Source organism: Macadamia integrifolia, chromosome 13 (genome assembly GCF_013358625.1).
Source record: "Macadamia integrifolia cultivar HAES 741 chromosome 13, SCU_Mint_v3, whole genome shotgun sequence".
Taxonomy (NCBI): domain Eukaryota; kingdom Viridiplantae; phylum Streptophyta; class Magnoliopsida; order Proteales; family Proteaceae; genus Macadamia; species Macadamia integrifolia.
In genome coordinates, this window is record NC_056569.1 from 19993415 (window position 1) to 20015855 (window position 22441).

At 37.0% G+C, this 22441-nt stretch overlaps 1 protein-coding gene and 1 non-coding gene across 2 annotated transcripts; one reads left to right on the plus strand and one right to left on the minus strand.

Moving 5' to 3' along the window:
- Window positions 1-1009: 1009 nt before the first annotated feature.
- On the minus strand, window positions 1010-1116 carry LOC122060284. The gene has a single exon (XR_006134312.1). It is a non-coding gene; the product is annotated as a small nucleolar RNA R71 (small nucleolar RNA).
- A 16602-nt stretch (window positions 1117-17718) lies between these two features.
- Window positions 17719-22402, plus strand: LOC122060221 (alpha-farnesene synthase-like). Its single transcript, XM_042623413.1, has 7 exons — window positions 17719-17898; window positions 18481-18751; window positions 18893-19271; window positions 19386-19604; window positions 19758-19896; window positions 20000-20248; window positions 21984-22402. Exons 1-7 carry the CDS (start codon window positions 17773-17775, stop codon window positions 22278-22280), a joined length of 1680 nt encoding a protein of 559 aa, XP_042479347.1. The 5' UTR covers window positions 17719-17772; the 3' UTR covers window positions 22281-22402.
- The last annotated feature ends 39 nt before the right edge of the window (window positions 22403-22441 follow it).

A 22441-nucleotide genomic window follows, 5' to 3' on the forward strand; every position in this document is an offset into this window, starting at 1 on the left:
CGTTATTTTAGATATATATGTTTAGGATGGTAATTAGAATTAGATCACAATCATTAATCAATTCACTTTTGCATCATTAAAAGAAGTAAAAAAAAATAAAGTGGCCGCTCTCCCTATGTTCGACCTGCAGCTACACTGATTTGTACGCTTACGGTTACATTTTAAAATCTCAAACAAGTTTTTAGCGCCGTTGCTGGGGAGACAATTCCATATTATTTTTCGCTTTCTTTTGGTAAATTGGGGTGCTTTGTTTTGTTTTTCCTTTTCTTTTATTGAATTCCTGAGAAGAATAACTTGTAATAATAGTTGTATCGGTGGAGGTTGCCATGCCTCACAGTATGATAAAGACATGTTTCGCCCTGTAGCAGTACCTCAGGAATTGACTTGAGCAACCCCGGATCCCTGCCGGTAAGTTCCCAAAAAGCCAAAAAAATAAAAAAAATCATAAAAAAAAGTTTTTCTATCCATTGTTTTGTGGTTGTCTTACTCTAGTTGTAAGTAGTTTTCTGTTGCATGAGTGTTAGGTGGGTACATAATACGAATCGGTTAGAAAGAAGAGATCCAACAAGTAGTGACCCTATACGTTTGCTCTCTTTAAAACTTTTCAATATGAGAGACCAACATCAAAACCCTTCACCTAAATATCTAAAAGATAGGTTCTACCCTTCTAGAATAACCCAACCTTCCTGCATAGTTCTACCACAAGCCCAGGGCAATAATTTTGAACTCAAATCTCAATACATCACAATGTTGCCCCACTTTCATGGGTTGACCTCTGAGGTTGCATACCTATTTCTAAGGGAATTTGAAGAGATATGTGTTCTAATTAAGATATCTAATTAAGATACAACAACTTTCTGATGATGCTGTTAAGCTTAGGTTTATCACTTTTGCATTAAATGACCAAACTAAGAAGTGGTTGTATGGGTTACCCATAAATTCCATAACCTCATGAAAACAGTTCACAGTTGTCTTCCTTAAGAAGTTTTTCCCAATTCACAAGATCAATAAGCTTGGAAGTGATATCCTTCAGTTTAGGCAATAGCCTAGTGAGTCCTTTTCCAAACTTATGGAGAGATTCAAGGATCTACTCCAAGAATGCCCTCACCATGGCCTAGACTTATGGCATTTATGTCAAATAATTTATGAGGGTATTGATTATCCAACTAAACAAATGATAGAGTCTATATGCACTGAGGGATTCATATCCTTTACAGGTGAAATCACCCAAATTTCTCTTGGAATCAGGGCAACCAAACAGGGCCTTCCAATTTTTATAATCAAGGTCAACCTGGACCCCAAAGGCCTCCCTTTGTACAATAATCTTTTTTCCAAAATACTTTTTCTAGGTCAAATGTAGGACCTTAGGCTAATTTTCTAGGGCCCCTCTCCTATCATCTTATCAGCATCCCCCTGGGTTTACCAACACTGAAGAGGCAAGTAGAATAAGTGACTTGAAAAAAAATATAGCCCTCCTCATGACAAGCCACCAAAATCTTACGAGAGAACTCACCTAAGTTATCTCAATTATGCGTGAGAGTGAGAAATAAACTTTACCTAGTCAACCGGAGCCTAACCCTAGGCATCATCAGCCTGTTAGTTCATAAACACCAACTAATGCACCATTGAATGTAGTATAAGGTCAGACCCAACAAGGGCCCTTTAACCAATGTAATGTTGTTTATGCCCTTAGGAGTGGTAGAGAGTACCAATAGAGCATTCCTAAATCTTCCCCATCTATTACTCCTGTTAACTCTCCTTCAGTTGAGGACACAAGTGTGCCTCTTGTTCCAGGTTCGTCTGATGAGCCTAAAGATTATTTTGAAATTAAAGATGATTTGGTTGAGGAAATAAAAAATAGTTTTTCTAAAAAAGGGTAAATCCCTAACAGTCCTTGTGTTCCTCCTATCCCATTTTCTAATCACTTGGTAAAAAAAAAAAAGATTGCTTCCATAGATAGAATTTTAGAAGTCTTCAAAAAGGTAGAAATGAACATTACTCTTTTGGATGCCATATCCTAGATCCCAGCCTATGCAAAGGTACTGAAAGATTTTTGTACTCACAAACGTATCGCTAGTGTACCTAAAAAAGCATTCTTGGCAGGTAACATAAGTTCCATAATTACTCAACCTATAGCAGCCAAGTATAAGGATTCAGGGAGCCCTACCATATCTTGTGAGCATCCCTCTTTTGGATGTCATATCCCAGATCCCCACCTATGCAAAGGTACTGAAAGATTTGTGTATTCACAACCGTATCACTAGTGTGCCTAAAAAAGCGTTCTTGGCAGGTAATATTAGTTTCATAATTACTTAGCCTATAACGACCAAGTATAAGGTTCCAGGGAGTCCTACCATATCTTGTGTCATAGGCAACACCTACATTGAGCATGCCTTACTTGACCTTGGTGCAAGTGTAAATCTTTTACCTTACCATGTGTACAAGCAACTAGGATTAGGAGAATTGAAATCCATTAGAACTACCTTCAGTTGGCAGATAGGTCTGTTAAGATTCCTAAAGGGATGGTTGAGGATGTCTTACTAAAGGTGGGGGAATTTATTTTCTCTGTTGATTTTATTGTGTTAGATACCAAACCCTTCTCAATCAAGGATGAGATCCCAATAATTCTAGGAAGACCATTCTTGGCTACCAGTAATGCATTAATCAACTGTCGGAATGGTAACCTAAGGTTATTTTTTGGCAACCAAACTGTTGAGTTTAACATGTTTAGGATAGGCAAACAACCACATATGGAAGAAGAGATCAATATGCTTAAGGATTTTCTGGATTTTTCTGATGATTTAATTACCAACTTTGATATTGATTTTGATTCAAAATTCCAAGAGTATATGGATGAGTTGGATGATGATAGTGAAAATTTCTTTTCTGAAATCTCGAGTCTTCACACACCTGTGGAGCCATTAGGACCCCTTTCCAATTCTATTCCTATACCTTCTATAGTTCAGCCCCCTAAGCTAGATCTTAAGGAGTTGCCATCGAATTTGAGGTATGCTTTCCTAGGGCCTAACCAGACTCTTCCTGTAATAATTTCTTCAAATTTAATTTCTATCCAGGAAGAGGAGTTACTTAAAGTGTTAAAAGATAATAAGGAAGCCCTAGGTTGGACCATGGTTGATATCAAGGGTATAAGCCATTCTATTGTACAACATCATATACATCTTATGGAGGATTCCAAACCATCCACGGAACCCCAAAGAAGAGCTAACCTAGTGATAATGGAAGCCATTAAGAAAGAGATCCTAAAGTACTTGGATCATGGAATAATTTATCCTATTTCTGACAGCTAATGGGTAAGCCCAGTTCACGTAGTGCCTAAGAAGTCTGGGGTGACTGTAGTTCCCAATGCCAATAATGAACTAATTTCAATCCGTATCCAATCAGGATGGAGAGTGTGCATAGACTATAGGAAACTTAATGTGGCAACCTGGAAGGACCACTTCCCATTTTCATTCATTGACCAGATGTTAAAGAGGTTAGCTGGATATGAATACTATTATTTTCTTGATAGATATTCCGGTTATAACTAGATCCCAATTGCTTTAGAGGACTAACATAAGACCACTTTTACATGCCCATATGGAATATTTGCTTACAGTCGTATGCCCTTTGGGCTTTGTAATGCCCCTGCTATGTTCCAACAATACATGATGTGCATCTTTTCTGACATAGTAAAAAAATTCTTAGAAATATTTATGGATGACTTTTCAATTCATGGGAATTCCTATTCTGAATGTCTCCATCATCTTTCCGTAGTTTTAAAAATGTGCATATCCAAGAATTTGGTTTTGAATTGGGAGAAATGGCATTTTATGGTTAAATCTAGTATTGTTTTAGGCCATGTAATATCCAAGGAGGGAATTAAGGTAGATAGATCCAAAGTGGATTTAATTAATAATTTACTGCATCCTCAATCTGTTAAGGGCGTCCAGTCTTTTCTAAGGCATGCGGGCTTCTACAAAAGGTTTAATAAGAACTTTAGTCAGTTAGCCCAACCTCTCACTTCATTACTTGCCAAAGATTAAACTTTTGAGTTTTCTAAAGAGTACCTAGAATCCTTTAAACAACTTAAGAAGGAGTTGATCAATGCACCCATTGTTCAATCACCTATTTGGACTGAACCTTTTGAACTGATGTGTGATGCTTCGGATTTTGCCATAGGAGCGGTTTTGGGTCAAAGGATTAATAAGTTGCCCACTATCATTTACTATACTAGTAGGACCTTAAATGATGCACAACTCAATTATACAACCACTAAAAAAAAATTTTTAGCTGTTGTGTTTGCATTAAAAAGGTTTCGGTCTTACTTAGTTGGTTCACATGTGGTGGTGTATACTGATCATTCTGCTCTTAGATACCTAGTTCAGAAGAAGGATGTCAAAGTCTGTCTCATTAGGTGGGTTTTACTTTTACAAGAGTTTGATTTAGAAATTAGGGATAAGAAAGGAGTTGAAAACCTAGTTACAGACCATTTATCCCGGCTTCCCAATTCCTTAATTGTCAATTCTCCAGTCAACGAGAACTTTTCAGATGAACAGTTATTTGCAGTGTCCAGTGAACTATGGTTTGCTGAAATTGTCAACTTCTTAGTGTCAGGTGACTCCGGATCACTGGTCCACCCAAGATAAGTATAGGTTTCATTCCCAAGTTAAGCACTTTTTCCGGGATGATCCTTATTTGTTTAAGATATGTCCGGATCAGATTATCCGACAATGTGTTTTTGATTATGAGCAACATTCTATTCTCTCTTTTTGCCATAATTATGCATGTGATGGACACTTTGGACCTAAGAAGACTGTCGCAAAGGTTCTCCAATACGGATTTTATTGACTCACTTTTTAGAGATGCTTTTGATTTTTACAAGACTTATCCTGTTTACCAGTCTTTTGGCCGTATTAATAAGAGGAACATGATGCCCCTCAATCCTATTTTGGTAGTTGAGATCTTTGATGTATGGGGCATCGATTTCATAGGACCATTCCCTAATTCCTTTGGGAATTTGTACATACTTTTTGCTGTTGATTACGTTTTTAAATAAATAGATGGCATACCTTATAAATCTAATGACCACAAAGTGGTGGTCCAATTTCTCAAAGGGAACATTTTTTCTTGTTTTGGTGCACCACGTGCAATAATTAGTGATAGGGGTACTCATTTTTGTAATCAGCCATTTGAGGTCTTAATGAAAAAGTATGGGATCACCCATAAGTTATCTACCCCTTATCACGCCCAAACTAGTGGCCAAGTGGAGGTGTCTAATAGGCAGATCAAACAAATCTTGGAGAAAACCATTAATCCCAACCGTAAGGATGGTCTCTTAGGCTCATTGATGCCTATTTGAAATTTTAAAATGTAACCGCAAGCGTACAGATCAGTGTAGCTACAGGTCGAACACAGGGAGAGCAACCACTTTTTTATTTTTTCTTTTAATAATGCGAAAGTGAACTGATTAATGGTTGTGATCTAATTCTAATTACCTTCCTAAACATATGTATCTAAAATAACATCATAACCATTCGTCATCTAAGAATTTAAAGATGCAAGCCACGCAATTAAAAAAAAAACAATAAAGGAAAAAAATACTGAAATAAAAATAAAGTAAAAGAAAGGGGATAAAGCTAGAGAGAGACTCACAAGTAGGTTTCTCTACTTAGCCCGAGGGATGCATCATAATATGAGCTTCCCTACTTGACGAGAGAGTCATTCTTACAAGGGATACTCTACTTGGCTTTAGGGAAATGGAGAAAATTAAAACAAAAGTAATAAATTGATGGTTCTATGCCTAGGAGGGGAAAAGCCAACACATACACTAGTCATGAACCTTGGGGGAAAGGGATAGCAATAATGTAACGACTAAAATTAAAATCCTAAATTAAGAAATAAATGGTAGTTAGAAAAGAGAATGAGAGGGGGGAGAGAAGATTACTGAAGGAGCCTACTTACTTGAATCAATGCTTGAACTTGAAAGCTTGATCGATTTGAGATACTACCAGTACTAAAAACCAGATCTGGAATAAACCAAATCTAAAATTTCTAGTACTAGAGAAAACAAAACTGAAGAAAAAAAAATGGAACTTGAAAGACATGCTTCATAGCTTATTCTTGTCACCTAGAACTAAGCCTAGAACTAGAACTGGAAAATTACAACTTCAATTGCTTAAACAATAAAAATAAAAGACTGAATTAAAAATAAAAGACTCAATTAAAAATAAAAGTGCTTACATTAATTAGATAAAAAGAACTTACAAAAGTGTTTAAAGCATACCTAGAACTAGAGCTAGAGAAAGAGAAAACTAGAGAAAGAGATAGAGCAACTAAAAAAAAACCCTAGAAGAAGAATGAAGTGCCTCCTCCCCTTGTGTTAATTCTATTATATAGAGAATAGGGGAGGGAAGCTAAAGATTTTAACTTCTAAAAAAATATATTTTTTTTTATCTTGTTGATGAGGTGGAGGAGAGAGAAGATAAAGAATTGTAGGAAGTAGGGAATCTCCAACGATTTTGCTTACTTTTTCCTTCTTTTTTTTTCTCTCCCTTTCAAATGGGGCAGCATCTTGGACGATTTTTTTAATTATTTTTTTTCTTTCCTATTTTTTCTCCCTTTTTTCTATTTTTCTCTTTATTTCCTTATTTCTCTCTCCTCTTGCATAAGAAACCCTTTGGCTGACCTCTTTTGACTGATGAATAGGAAACAGAAAATCTTCAAAAATAAAAACCTCAACAAAATGGCAGTTAAGAGGTTCGAACTTGAGACCTCCTAATAAGCAAAGGATTTGTACACCACAACTCACCAACTACGCTAGGTAGTTGTTACCAAAAATGAATCTTCAATCACTTAAGGATGTAGTCCATCGATCCTTGTTGGCATTTAGAATATTCCTTACACCCTTGGAACAACTGCAGATGGGCTGGTTCTGCATCTCGGTTCAATTCTGATCCATTATTCTTTTTCTGACCCGAAAAGAATAATCACTTGTATGGTTGACCAAACGAATGTGTACTTGCAATTGAACACGTCCATCTTGCTCAGAACATTACGTGTAAAATTGGAGATATAGCGTCCGATAGTCTTTGAAGCCTTGAAAATATAAAACCTGCAAAAAGAGAGTAAAACCCAAGGTAGCTCCATTCTAAATATGTAAAATGCAAGTTTTACTACCCTAGATTTCACACATAAATGTGTTCATCAATGCCTTGTGGGCCTATCAGACTGCATTTAAGACCGACCTTGGTCAGTCTCCCTACCGTTTGGTGTATGGGAAAGCTTGTCACTTACCAGTTGAGTTGGAGTATAAGGCCTTTTGGGCCATCAAGAAGTTCAACTTTGATTTTTCTGATGCGGGATTTCATCGTAGGCTCCAACTATCTGAGTTGGAGGAACTTAGGAATGATGCCTATGAAAGTTCTAGGATTTACAAGGAAAAGACCAAAGCTTTCCATAATAAGCACATTCTATGTAAATCTTTTACAATTGGTGATAAGGTCTTATTGTACAACTCTCGATTGCATCTTTTCCCTAATAAACTTAGATCCCGATGGGATGGATCGTTTATTGTCTATAATGTATATCCCTATGGGGCTGTGGAGATTCTGAATCCAGGAATAGGGGTAATTTTGAAGGTTAATGGTTAGCAATTGAAACCATTCCTCAAGTTTCCTACTACTGGTAGTGAAGAGGTCATGGATCTTATGAACCTCTCACACTAATGACTAACTTTTAATCAGGTATGACCCCCTTGTATTGTCTTCGCTTTTAATTCTTTCCATACATTGAGGACATTGCATGACTTAAGTGTGGGGGAGGGAAATCAATTTCTGCTTTTTTCACTTTGTTTTGTTTGTTTTTCTTCTTATTTTTTAGCTTGCTAAGGATGAAGTCCTACTTTGGCTTTAGGCTAATAATCATACCATTCGGTTGCGTGATGTATGAAAATAAAAGTTTTGATTAAGATACCCATTTTGAATGTATAAAAACCCTGTTCAGAAGAAAGAAACAAGCCTGTGTCTTGAGATGGGACTTTCTTTTGAAAAATAAGAGACTCTTGTTTTATGGTGTTGGACCAAATGTAAGTATGTGGGTTCCTTATACTTTTGATTTGGAGTTGAGGCATTCTTTTTAATTTGGCATGAGTTGACAAATGCACAATTTTAAATGAAGTGTGAAATTCGATATAAAGAAGAATAAGAGTTGATTCCATTGGAATTAGATAGGGCATTGCGCCTTAGGAAGCGTGGTGTCTTGATCGAAATTCTTAGGTATGAAACTTCTGAAAGAACTCTAGTATCACTGTCTTTATGGGCATATGCAAAAAAGCGAAGCTACATAGTAACTTGGGTGTCTAGTGTTTGCTCCACCATGTCATTCAGGCCAAAATTAATGGAGTAGAATAGAGTTTATTAAGCAAAAAAAAGAAAAAAAAATGTGCAAATGTCATTAATGCTAGGTAACATGTTCGGTCAAAAACACTCCAACACCTTAGTCATTGGTTCCCTATTTCTTCATAAGTAGTTTTTCCTTAAGATAAGGATTTTTTCCAAATTAAGAAATATGCTAGTGCCTGAAATTGATAAAGGGTAATAAAGTTCTAGTGTGGGGGTCCCTTCTAATAGGAATTATCTTTGCTCCGGATCGGAATGGCCCTTACCTTTAGCCAAGGTTGGGATTTTTTATTCTGAATTTTGGGTGTGTATTCACTGTAAACACCCACGAGACACAACTCATCCACTAGGGGTGACTAAGGGGTTTAAAGGCTTGTTGCACATGTTAAGTGCAACCGTGATTCCTACAAAAGTGAGTTAGGTTTTTTTTGTTTTTATTCTTTTCTTTTTGTTTTGCTCGAGGACTAGCAAAGTTTAAGTGTGGGGGAATTCTGATGAGCACATTTATGTGTGAAATCTAATGTAGTAAAACATGTATTTTACATATTTAGAATGGAGCTACGGTTTTACTCTCTTTTTGCAGGTTTTATATTTTCAAGACCTTAAGGACTATCGGGCGCTATATCTCCAATTTTACACATAAAGAGGTCCTATTTCTTTTCATGTTTGCAAAGAGAATGAAATTCTGAGCAAGATGGATATGTTCAATTGCAAGTACACATTCGTTTGGTCAACCCATCTGCAACTGTCCCAAGGGTATAAGGAATATTTCAAATGCCAATAAAAATCGATGGACCACATCTTTAAGTAATTGAAGATTCATTTTTGGTAACAACAACTACCTAAAGTAGTTGGTGAGTTGTGGTGTGTAGCTTATTAGGAGATCTCAAGTTCGAAACTCTTAGCTGCCATTTTGTTGAGGTTATTTTTTAAAAGATTTTCTCTCTCCTACTCATCACTTAAAGGAGGACGGCCAAGATGGTTGTACGCAAGTTTGAAGAAGATAGAGAGAAAATAAAGAGAAAAAATAGGAAAGAAGAAAAAAAAAAAAAAAAAAAAAAAGACAAGGGCATGGATGGAATTTCCCATTAAAATAGAATATTGTCCAAATCCAAACAAAAAAAAATCGGCCAAAGGGGGTTTCTTGTGCAGGAAGAGAGAGAAAAATAGAAAAAGAGAGAAAAAAATAGGAAAAAAATGCAAGAAAAATCATGGGAGATCTCTCTCCACACGTTTTCTCTCTTCTCTCTCCTCCACTTCATCAACAAGATAAAAAAAAATCTTTTTTTTTAGAAGCTAAAATCGTTAGCTTCCCACCCCCATTCTCTATATAATAGAATTAATACAAGGGGATGAGACACTTCATTCTTCTTCTAGGTTTTTCTTAGTTGCTCTATCTCTTTCTCTAATTTTCTCTTTCTCTAGCTCTAGTTCTAGGTTTATGCTTTAAACACTTTTGTAAGTTCTTTTATTCAATTAATGTAAGCACTTTTTTTTATTCAGTCTTTTGTTTTTGTTGTTTAAACAATTGAAGTTGTAATTTTCAAGTTCTAGTTCTAAGCTTAGTTCTAGGTGACAAGAACAAGCTATGAAGCATGTCTTTCAAGTTCAATTTTTTTCTTCTGTTTTGTTTTCTCTAGTACTAGAAATTTCAGATTTGGTTTATTCCAGATCTAGTCTTTAGTACTGGTAGTATCTCAAATCAATCAAATTTTCAGTTCAAGGGCTGAAGTTCAAGTAAGTAGGCTCCTTCAGTAGTCTTCTCTCCCCCCTATCATTCCCTCTTCTGACTACCATTTCTTTCTTAGTTTAGGATTTTAATTTCAGTTGTTACATTATTACTATCCCTTTCCCCCAAGGTTCATGACTAGTGTATGTGTTGGCTTTGCCCCTTCTAGCCATAGAACCATCATTTTATTATTTTTATTTTAATTGTCTCCATTTCTCTAAAGCTAAGTAGAATAACCCTTGTAAGAGTGACTCTCTGGTCAAGTAGAGAAGCTCATATTATGATGCATCCCTTGGGCTAAATAGAGAAACCTACTTGTGAGTCTCTCTCTAGCTTTATCCCCTTTCTTTTACTTTATTTTTATTTCAGTATTTTTTTCCTTCATTGCTTTTTAATTGCGTGGGGTGTTTAGTTTCAACTATTTATTTATTTAATTTTAATTGTGTGACTTGCGTATTTAAATTCTTAGATGACGAATGGTTAGGACGTTATTTTAGATACATATATTTAGGATGATAATTAGAATTAGATCACAACCATTAATCGGTTCACTTTCGCATTATTAAAAGAAGCAAAAAAAATAAAGTGGTTGCTCTCCCTGTGTTCGACCCATAGCTACACTGATCCATACGCTTGTGGTTACATTTTAAAATCTCAAACAACACACTTTACTAAAACAGCCATAACTTCTTCAAGAAAATAGAAAATGATGCACTGTTTATTTTTCATTTTTTTATTTTTTTATTATTTTTTTGGAAAATAGACTTCTAGATCTTTCCATCCATAAATGGCACGACTTGTAGTTCCTTCTAAGTTGGTACAAGTGTCACCGTGAAGTTACCCCAAAATCCTAGACTGTAACTTTTATTTCCTGCTTCTATCCTTAGGCTTGGACTTGTGGGCTTATTGGACTGGATTGTTGGCCCATTTGTAAATGCTCCTGCATCACTTAGAAACCTTATAAGTGGTGTGATAGAATCGATTGACAAAGAGAATTCTACACATCTTCAGCTAGATCCTAGCATCCGCAAGGGGTTCTCCTTCACAAGTATAGGGTCGTGTTGGGTATGATGTAGGGGCAGAGCGCATGGCCTTCTCTTCTATCCAGCTTAATGGATATTGACATCCTTGTCTGGCTCCTTCCTTTTTCCTCCTTGCAGCATGGGCACCCCTTCCATTCATTAATAGAAGACCAAGAGGTAATGGGGACTTGGTAATGTGGAAAGCTTCATCTTTGACAGATTTTTGTCTTCCTCCGGCCACTTGGCAGTTCAATCATTCTAAGAGGCCATCAGCTCCTTGGTCTTCGCTGCTTTGATTTCCCAAGAATATCCTTAGGCATAGCTTCACAGCTTGGCGAGAAATTTTTCATGCCTTACCTTCTTGGGATTTGTTCCGGTTTCGATCAATTGAGGTATCTTCTCCATGGGTGCTTTGCTTCTTTTGTGATGAATCAGTAGAGCACCTATTTTTCAATTGCTTCTTTTCTAGCTCTCTTCGAACTAGCATCCTCTGGAAGTGTTGTCCTAGATCACGCCTAATTCTAGATTTCATAAGTGATTGATATTAGGTAATTTCGACTTTCAAAGGTATGTAATACATGTTGAATGGGTGGGTGGGTAGCCTTGCGTTCTATGCTACTTTGTACCATATCAGGTATGAGAAAAACCAAAGAACTTGAATAGGGAAGTATAGGACTCACTGATAGATGTGGGATTGTATTATGGTTGATATAGGGGGCATGTCTGAGAGAAATATTCCAATTATTCCATATTCTTGTAGGAACCAAGTTATTATGTCTATTTGGAGCATTCTAAACTCCTTTCTTCCTAAAATTCTCCCTCCCTAGGGGCCTCGCCAATTCGGTCAAGCCTCTTGCCCCTTCTCCACCCTTTTCTAGGTGCCCTTGTATTTTTGCGCTTTGTTGAATACATTATCCATTCACCCAAAAACAAGCAAATCTCAATTCAGATACAAAATTTCCAGAAACGTGAAACCTCAGTAACATGAGGATAACTTACTAAATATAAATTGAATTAGAGTTATTCCAAAACAAAAAAGTTTGAGGATTGGTAGATCTACAATGATTCTAAAAAATTGTTCTTCAGAAAACTATTGTAGGAATGCACTGAATAAATCCTAAAATTGAAAAGAGATGAATATTGATAGATATGGTGCTGAAATGCAACTCTTCTAGGACGATTGCAACTCCAAAAAAGTCTTGCATCTAATTATGGTCTAAGTGAAATAGAAATTTCCAACTCTTCTGGGATGGAATGAAACTTCTTCAAAATTTTAATGGAGAACTCTTCTAGGTTCCAAAAAAACTCACAATTAGAAAATTACAACTTGATTAATCGAAATTTACTGCCAAGTACATGATAATAGGCCACTATGTATAGGCCTAACAAAAGTTGCAAAATGATTTATTAGTTGCCTCCCTTACAAATCCTTACGTTGGTTAAATAATCCAAAGTCCAATGGCTAAGTGATGATATAAACTAATTACAAAATGACTTGGTAGAGAAGACAACAAATATAAGAAGAGAGTGCAAAGATTAAGGGTTGCTATAAAACTTTAGGTGGATTTCTTCTTCCAAGGCTTTGCTAGGGCAAGGAGAGATCTTGGAAAAGGCAAAAATCAAATTCTCCACTCTTAGCCATATGTAGAACTCTTAGTTGGACAAGGCTAAACAATATGTAGAACTCTTAGTCGGGAATGGTCTTCAAACTCATCTTTGGCTTGATCCTTGGCATCCCTTTGGAGTTCTCTTAACTAGGTTTAATGACCATGTTAGATACAAAGTTGGATCAGATAGATTGGTGTTAGGGGAGTCTATGTTGAGAGATGGTTAGTGGATTTCTTGTCCCACAGAATTAGAAGAGCTTTTTGAGGTGAGGGCTGCTCTTCTAGAATCTAGGCATTTGAAATACATGGATTCTGATAGAGTGACTTGGAAGGCTTCCCTCTCTGGTCTTTTTCTCTTCCAAGTTAACTTGGGATCTGATCAGTTAGTGCTCTCTTATTGTGGGATGGTCTCTAGCAGTGTGATTTAGCGGTCATATCCCACGATAGTCATTCACATCTTGGAGATGCATTGTCAAGGCTCTCTTGATGGCAGATCAAACCATTCGACGATGTAACGCCCCAAACCCAAGATAGGGTAATAGGTATTGCCCTCATGGGCAATGATCAAATGATCAGAAAAATAAAACTAATATCTCATAGATTACCCATATAAATTCAAAAATTTACTACATAGACCGAACAAACACAACGTAAAGCGCTCATAAATAGAAAATTAAACTAAAGTCCATAATCCATCAACTGACTATCATATGTTTGGTGGCTACAAATAATACCTTAATAAGTCTATTATAATTGTTTTTAACTCAACTACTAAAATAAAATAGAACTTATCTTCATTTCACATCCATCTGTACTCCACCAATATGTGCTTACTAATCTGTAGGAGAAAATGGTGGGTGAACTTAACAAGCCCCGTGAGGAAACCACATGTGTAGGGCATACACATGCGTCTGGAGGATTCGTCAGGCCAAAGGTCTGGACACCCTCATTAGCCAAAAAAAAAAAGAGGAAGGAGAGAAAGTTCAGGAACAAGACCAAACCTTTATCTCGGTGTTCAAGTAGAGTCTTTATTGGTCGGCTTCTTCTTGAGAGCTTCTTTGAGGGAGGTTCTTTTTTTTTTTTTTTTCAAGAGGAGAGTTGAACTCATGACCTTTTTATTTGATTTGTTATTCCCAATTCAATATCATTTCGTTGAGTTGGTTTTGTTGCCCTCAGTGTTTATGACTTTTGTACATTCCCACCCCCTTCTTTTCCCTTTCAATGAAGTTGATATTGTCTACCAGAAATAAAAAACTTACTGTCTTATTTCCTGCCCAGGCTACATATTTATAGAGAAAAATAAGACCCTTAAATCTAAGATATCTATCCCTAATAATTCTAAGGTTGAAATCGAACAAAATTACATCAAAAAAAAAAAAAAAGTCATGGTACCCAAATCGTAAAAATAAATAATAAATAAATAATATAATAATAATAATATGGGGAAAATCTAAAACCATGCCCCCCCCTCCCCCTCCCCCCCCTCCCCCTCCCCCTGTTGGATGTTCATGAATGGTGTCTAAACTTCTTGGTTCTCAAGTAATTTTCTTTCCAAATTGAGAATTGGAAATATTTCATTAACTAGCACTCTCCATAATGGTCATCAAGATAAGATTACCTTCCAAATATAACAGAGGGAATATTTCTATTTCCATAGTTTAAATATCTCCATATATTATTCTAAGGCACCCTTATTCTAAATAGTATATCGACTCTATCCTTGCTAGCAGACATACCAAAACAATAATAGAAGAATCCAGAAGAAGCTGAGGTAAAACAATAATAGAAGAATCCAGAAGAAGCTGAGGTGGCAGAGGCGGCAATCTTTATACCCAAGCAAAGAATCCATCGTCAAATCGATTAGGACTTCTAGCTAGAAGGCTAATGAGCCAGCCTGTTGATGGTGCCAACTGCCAACCATAGACTGCATTTCCATGTGTGGGCTGCTTGGGCTTGGCTTGCTGCGCTATTGTCCTGGCCTTGATGCGGGCTGATCTCCTAATAATTTTAGGGTGGCTGTGTTCAGTGTATTGGGCCTCCATGGCTCTAGCCGTAATATGTGGGTCTGCATCAATAGATGAGTAAAGCATTTCTACACTTCATCAATTCATGACACATGACATGTTGAACTTTTCCAAATTGAACTACTGATTGGAATAGATCTCAAAACTCCCATCGTATTTTTATCCTTCTCCTTGCTTAAAACATTGTCCAATTGCATTGTGGAACTAGGCAAGTTATTGGTCAAACCCCGTATCTCCTACCCATGTCGTCACATTCCACTGTGGACCTAAGCAAAGTATTGGCCGAACCCGTAACCATTGCTCATTTGAGGAATTAACTATTGATTTTATTTCAATACCTCGATATAGGTTTCCATAAGTCGCAGTTTGAGGTATTTGTTGATGGCAAAGCTGAAGGTGGGGATTTTCTTTCCGTGGTCACCATCTTGGATGTTCAGATTTTTCATTTTTTATCTCTTCTTCTTTGTTCTCTTAATTTAGTAGAATCTTGTAGTGAAAAAGAAAAAAATGAGAGGGTTTCCCACATTTTCAACGTGATGAGAAAATTATAAACTACCACCATTTAGTGGCTTGAAAAAAATATCATTTTATGTGAACCATGAAAAAAGAAGCCTAGAGAAGGCAACGCAGCGTGACCTCTATACCTGGGCACAATGGCGAAATGACCGCTTAGCCCTCATAATAAACGAAAATGCCCTTATTGATGATGCTTCCACATGTACTCCTGTTGGTCCCTATGTTGGTGCAGGTGCCACACTACCTTTTAGGGAACCCCCTCCCTATATATAGAAACAAAATGTGCAAAGGAACAATGCTCATCCTTGTGGCTCCTACACCGATGCAAAGCCAATGGGAAGGCATGCGGAGCATCTTCAGCATACGATGCAAGGCAACATGATCTTTTCTCCAAAAACAAAATGCGTATGTGGGTCCCACATATTTCTTGAAAAAACATGGGAAAATATCGGAGGAAACTAAGGGCCCGTTTGATAACGTTTTTGTCGTTTCTATTTCAAGAAACGGCAGAAACATAAATTTCCGTTTCTAGAAACAGAAACGGAATTGAAAGTGTTTGATAAGTCATGTTTTTAGAAGTCGATGGTAACCAGTGAAAGAATTGCCACAAGTCGTTTCCAGAAACGACGCCTGGGTCGTTTTTTGAACCATAAATAAGTAAAAATTTCTATTTCTATTTCTAAAAATAAGTGAAACGAAACAGTTTTATCAAACGCTTTTTACTCCGTTTCTATTGTTTCTGAAAACAGAAACGATAGAAACGCGTTTCTTGAAATATTATCAAATGAACCCTAAAAATTATTGATACAATCCACTGTTAATGTTCGATGAGCTTATGTATTAGTTGTTATGATTCACGAGGGACTTTGTTGTTTTGCTTCAATAATTGGGTCTCCTCCTATTTTCTTGCTTCAGGCCTGTTAATGTTCATCAAAGTTTCTGTAGTCACCACCAAAACTTTTGTGGACACCCCGTATTCTTCGGAGATTTTTTCTGAGATGTATAGAAATGTGTATTGTCTGGGGGACAACTAATTGTTGTGTACGAGTAAGACGCGTGAGAGTTTTATATTTAATTTAGTCCACAATCACGTAGGGAACCATCAATCTCATCACTGCAGATGAGGTCTGCTGTCCTTTATCTTGGGTGTACGTCATTTGCCTTAGATAAGAGTCAAAGAAAAACACACCACACCTTCTCAGGCTTAACCCCACCTCCTTTAGATTCTTTTTAAAATTTTAAAAGGGAATATTTCAATTTTTTGTTACCTACAATTAAATCGAATTATTATTTGAGAATTGATGTAAAAATATATGAATTATGTGGTCAAGAGAGTAGAAGGCAAATTGTTTTCACATAAAATGAAGTAAAATTTTACTGCCATATTTAATATGTTCCTGATTTATTTATTTATTTGGTTATTCCTGATAATGATCTTAAAATTTATATTTTGTTTGAGAAAAAAAGTCTCTTTGATGGTGCTACCCTGTACTAGAGGGGGACGCATATGAGCATCAATAAGAGTGGAATTTTTGTATTTCATAAGGGTGGGATGTTATTCTGGAGAACGGATCAGGTTCTTTTTAGCAATAAAAAAAGAATGGATCAGGTTCTCCTACAAAAATCATTCCCGTATCAAATTGATCCACGGAAATAGAATCCACCCAAGGAAAAACCCAGTCGTAGATTCTATCTGTGTGAATTAGACTCTATGAGAATGACTCTCGTATAAAAAACCTAATTTACAACCGTCATTTTACCCCTTTTATGTTTGAACATAGGGGTTCCTTTTATGTGTGAACATAGGGGTTGTTCTTCCAAAGAACGTTCTTTTATCTTTTTTTTTTTTTTTAATTAATCAAGCCAATATAAAGGGTAAAAAACCCTCCCCCCACCCCCCTCCACTGTACCTTTCACCATAAAGGCTCCTAAACCACAATTCAACATGTAGACCAATATAATTGGGAAAAACATCTGTCCCGCATCCCCGCAAACAAAAGTCCCTTCCACAAATGTATGGATGCTTCCTCTTCCTGTCCGGAGCAGGTCCCCACATGGGACCAGGTGGGAACACATCTCACCCTCCATCCCAGCATTGACATACAAAGTCATTGTTGTGTTAGTACCAGGATGGAGGGTGGGATACATCCCCACGTGGAGGCGTGAGCCAAACCCTCTCAAACGAGTGGGAAGAGAATTAACTCTCTCGACCTGCCTCCCTCACACATAAAGTCCTTGGAGAAGCCGAAAATAATAATAATTAATGACACGTCAGAAATTACTAATTTTAAAACATGTTTCACATTATTTCTATTCATTTGAGCATCCTTTATCACAGGAATTTCAAGAAAGCAAACCCCTCAACTTTCCTCTATATAAAGACAGCAAATAGTGTTAGGACTCATGTCTCAGTTCTTCCTCAGAAATCTTTCACTAGCCCTTCTTATAGGCTCTTGCATCTATAATAAGCAAACCATTATGGAGGCTACCATAGCTGCGCCTAAGCATGTTAGCAGTGATGATGCCAAGAACAGGCGAACTGCCAACTACAATCCAAACATTTGGGAATATGATTTTGTTCAATCCATACGAAGCAAGTTCGGGGTGAGAGATTTTTAGCAATTGCTTAGTTTTCATATATATTTCAATGCATGCTTGCTACTTATATATAAATTTATTTAGGGTTACCTTCTCATCATATTCAGAAGCAATCCTCATAACGTGAAAATCCTCTACAGTGAGTGTGACAGTGCGCTGTGCATCGAATGGCCGAGAAGACCTCAGGGTGCATGCCCGGATGCTCTCAGTCATCTGATGCTCACCGCACTGCCGCACTCACTATAGAGAATGATCTCTCATCCTCATACCTCTCCACGGCCTAAAGGGTTTCATGAGGTTTTGATTTACACTGAGATGATGACCATTGTTGGCATAAGCTATATGTAAATCAGTACCTTGAGCTTACTATATAATATATGCGTAAAAGATTTGCACACCACCAGTTGAAATTTTGAAATTACATGTGGGTGCCCCTTTTACTCTAACAACCCCCTTGTAAAATGGCTTGTATACACCTCCTATTTCAGTGTTCTCCCGTAATATCTCCTCTCCAAGACGCAACGGAGGTAATCCTCCCCCATAGTGTATATGTAAATAATTGACAAGTTTTTTCTTTCCATTTAATAGGATGACACCTACAAAAGAAGAGTGGAGAAGCTGAAGGAGGATGTGAGACATGTGCTCATAAATAACAATAAAATGATCCTATTGGCTCAGCTGGAATTGATTGACGACCTCCAAAGGTTAGGTCTGGGGTATCACTTTGAGAAGGAGATCAAGGAAGCATTTTATGCTTTGATATCACTCATAAACAATAGTGGTAGAATAAGTGATGATCTTCATTCTACAGCCCTAGGCTTCAGGCTCCTCAGGCAACATGGCTATTTGGTGACACAAGGTAGCAATCCACCCCCTCCCCCCCCACCACCCAATTGATTTCATTACACAAATTTCGCCTATCCTTTAGCGGCCAATAAAGCGAGGACATGTCTCGTTCCGATATCCTAATGTCAAAATCTTTTTGACTTGTGAGATGTAGATGTGTTTAGCAGCTTCATGGATGAAACCGGGAATTTCATGACAAGCCTTTCTCAGGACATTAAAGGAATGCTTGGTTTGTATGAAGCTTCATACCTTGCTGTAGAGGGTGAAAACATGATGGACAAGGCCAAAGCTTTCTCTACCAGAACTCTAAAGGATCTCAAGGGAAATGCATATATGGACCCATACTTTGCTGATCTAGTTGTCCATGCACTTGAGGTTCCTACCCACTATAGGGTGCCATGGTCAGAAGCTAGGTGGTACAATAAAGCATATGAGAGAAGGGAACATATAAACCCTACTTTATTGGAACTAGCCAAATTGAACTTCAACATTTTGCAAGCTACCCATCAAGGAGAGCTCAAGGAAATATATAGGTTAGTCATTAAAACGATTGATTAGTTATGGATTTGATAAGATCGATCTGAATTGAGAAAGAATTAGTTTCTGATGAAAAAAATTTCTTCTTTCTCTACTGTTTTATTGTATAGGTGGTGGAAGGACGAGGGTCTTGCTGAGAACTTGAGCTTTGCAAGGCATAGACTAGTGGAGTGTTTCTTATGGGCAGTGGGAACAGGTTTTGAGCCTCAATATGGTTATTTAAGAAAATGGCTGACCAAAATCATCAATCTGGTTATCCTAATTGATGATGTTTATGATATTTATGGCTCATTGGATGAACTAGAGCAATTCACTGATGCAGTGGATAGGTTAGCATCAAGAAGCCTCGAAGTATTAACACTAGTAATGAACTTAAAGCTTCTGTAAAGGTCCCAATTAGAAGACTCTTCTTTAAAGGTCCCAATTAGAAGACTTAATGCTTTCTGAATTACTGAATATATCCAAATATTTTTATTCTCCAGGTGGGATGACAAGAAAATTCAGCATCTTCCAGACTATATGAAGATATGTTTTCTTACACTTTATGGAACAACTAATGAAATCTCCAGTGGCATTCAGAAAGACCAGAATAAGAACATTGTGAACCATCTTAAGAAAGTGGTAAGTACATTAGTTCTTTAATTTTTTTTTCCTTTTTCCTTTTTACCTTTCTTGTCTTCTCTATTCCAAAGTCATTTTATTTGATAAACTTGATTGAACTCAGTGGACAGATTTTTGTAAAGCGTTGATGGTGGAAGCAAAGTGGTTCAATAGCAAATACTCACCATCTCTGCAAGATTATCTAGACAATGCACGGATCTCATCCTCAGGGGCCATCCTTCTAGTTCATGCATATTTTGCTCTAGCCCAAGAGACAAGTGACGATGAAGTAGGTTTCCTGATGACCAATCAGGATTTTATGTACTATCCATCCTTGATCATTCGACTTTGCAATGATTTGGGGACTTCAGCGGTAATTACTCTTTCCACAAATTTTTCTGACAAAAGTTTTCCTTCTCCGGCAGAGTAGGAATAGTTCCCTCAGTAGTAACCACTCACCACTCACCACTCACCACTCACCACAAACTCCACCCCTAATGTTTGGGGACGAAACTACCCCTCCTCTTGGGCATCCAACAATACCAATGTTACGACGAAGGGAAACTCGGTCAAACGTCTATTACAAATTTCAAATAGGCTCTCTAAGAGGGTTATTTACTTATCCAATAACCATATGACAGATGTCACTACATCACAGACTGCTTATCTCAGAGTACGGAGTGAAACAAATAAACAGACCTTAAATTTCAAAGGCCAATGGCCCACCTCTCATTAAGGCTGGGAACCTTCAAATTAAAGGCCCACGTGCTTCCCCTATGTCCCTAACTCAATTACAAAAAGCTGCCAGTGGGGTCCACTTGTTTCCACTCTCCACCCATCAGAAACGCAGACTCATCAATTATTGATTTCTATTAATATTCAAAAACAACTAAAAAAAGCAATTAAATTAATGGGGATTTTCAAAATACGTGCATGGCCATCCACTGACTAGTCACTAACCATGATCATTCTTCCTTCAAATCCAACGGCCAGAAATTTAAACATTGTTTCCATGAACTAACAACAATAATTAAAGTTTCAGTGGTCGCAAGTTCTGAACAATGACCAAACTCTCGTTCCCATTCAGAGTAAAAAATTGTGAACGGAACAATATAAAGATCATAAAGAAGATGATATCAACTGATCACCAACAACGACAAGTTACAGCTCTACAACTACAAGACAAGCCACGCCATGCAAATCATTCAACAATTATTCTATCCTAGTCATGGTTTCAAGTATCGATACTATATCGTATTGATCGTATTGATTATATTGAATTAGTATCAATTGAGATCGATTTGGATCAATTATCCATATTATTTTAAGAGTAAAATAATAAATTTCAAATAGGGATGCTAACTGCCTAGCCTTATGGTGCTTCCAACTCTCTCTCTCTCTCTCCATAACCCTTCTACATTCTTTTTTGGGTGAAACTTGTGCATTTGTTTTTAAGTTTCTCATAAAAGGTTCGAAACTACCCATCACCATAATGAGTGTACTAAATAGAGCCATAAGGGCTAAAAAAGAAGGTAAGAGCGTGGGGAGTAAGATGTCTTTGCTTTAATTCACATGGTGAAGACAAAAGAGTCTTGATTCCATGCCTCTTGGGACTCCTACGGTACCTACCAACCAAATATATGAACATTTGTCATCATCGTACACTTTTGGGATGGGAATTTTTCCTTTTGATATTGACTTAAAGCTTGAATCCATCAATTTAAAATTGCATAATACAAAAGCTAAAGGTCATAAGTCCAGAAACCACACCCTATCCGATCGATGTGGCACTAAATTCTCCTCCCAATTCTAGCCATGGAACGCATGCACCACATCACAATTAATCTGATTTTGATTTTCTTCCAAGGTAATCTTACGCTTGAACCAAACCAAAAAAGTGGTTGTTTTAGCTCTATATGTTTGGAAGTTATTTTCAACAACATAGATAGGAATCTTCTAATTTTCTCAACCCTTAAAAATGCATTATCAAATATGAAAAATATACCAATAAGTTTTTAAGGATTATCTCCAACCTCCCGCCCCTTAGTGATTCGTGTATTATGTATTTTGAATTATTTTGGTAATCTAACCAAGGGGTGTTTTGACAGGCAGAACAGGAGAGAGGTGATGCTCCATCATCAATCCTATGCTACATGAGGGAAGAAGAAGTTTCAGAGGAGATAGCTCGAGAGCACATAAAAGGCATGATAGTGGAATCATGGAAGAAAATGAATGAAAATTGTATCTCCCACTCATCTCATTTGCCTCCTATATTTCTTGATTTCACCTACAACGTTGCAAGAGTGGCTCATTTAATTTACCAATATGGAGATGGCTTTGGGGTTCAAGACCGTGAAACCAAAAACAATGTCTTGTCTTTGTTGGTTCAGCCTATCCAACTTTAAGGTTGACTAGTGATGGTTTCATTATCACCACAAAAAATGATTATTAACATGATGATGGAGGTGGTGGTTTTATTTGAATTTCAAGCTTAAAAATGTAATTTACATAGACTTTTGTTGTGTTTGTCACTGGCCCTTATGAGCTTTTTTTTTTTTTTTTTTTT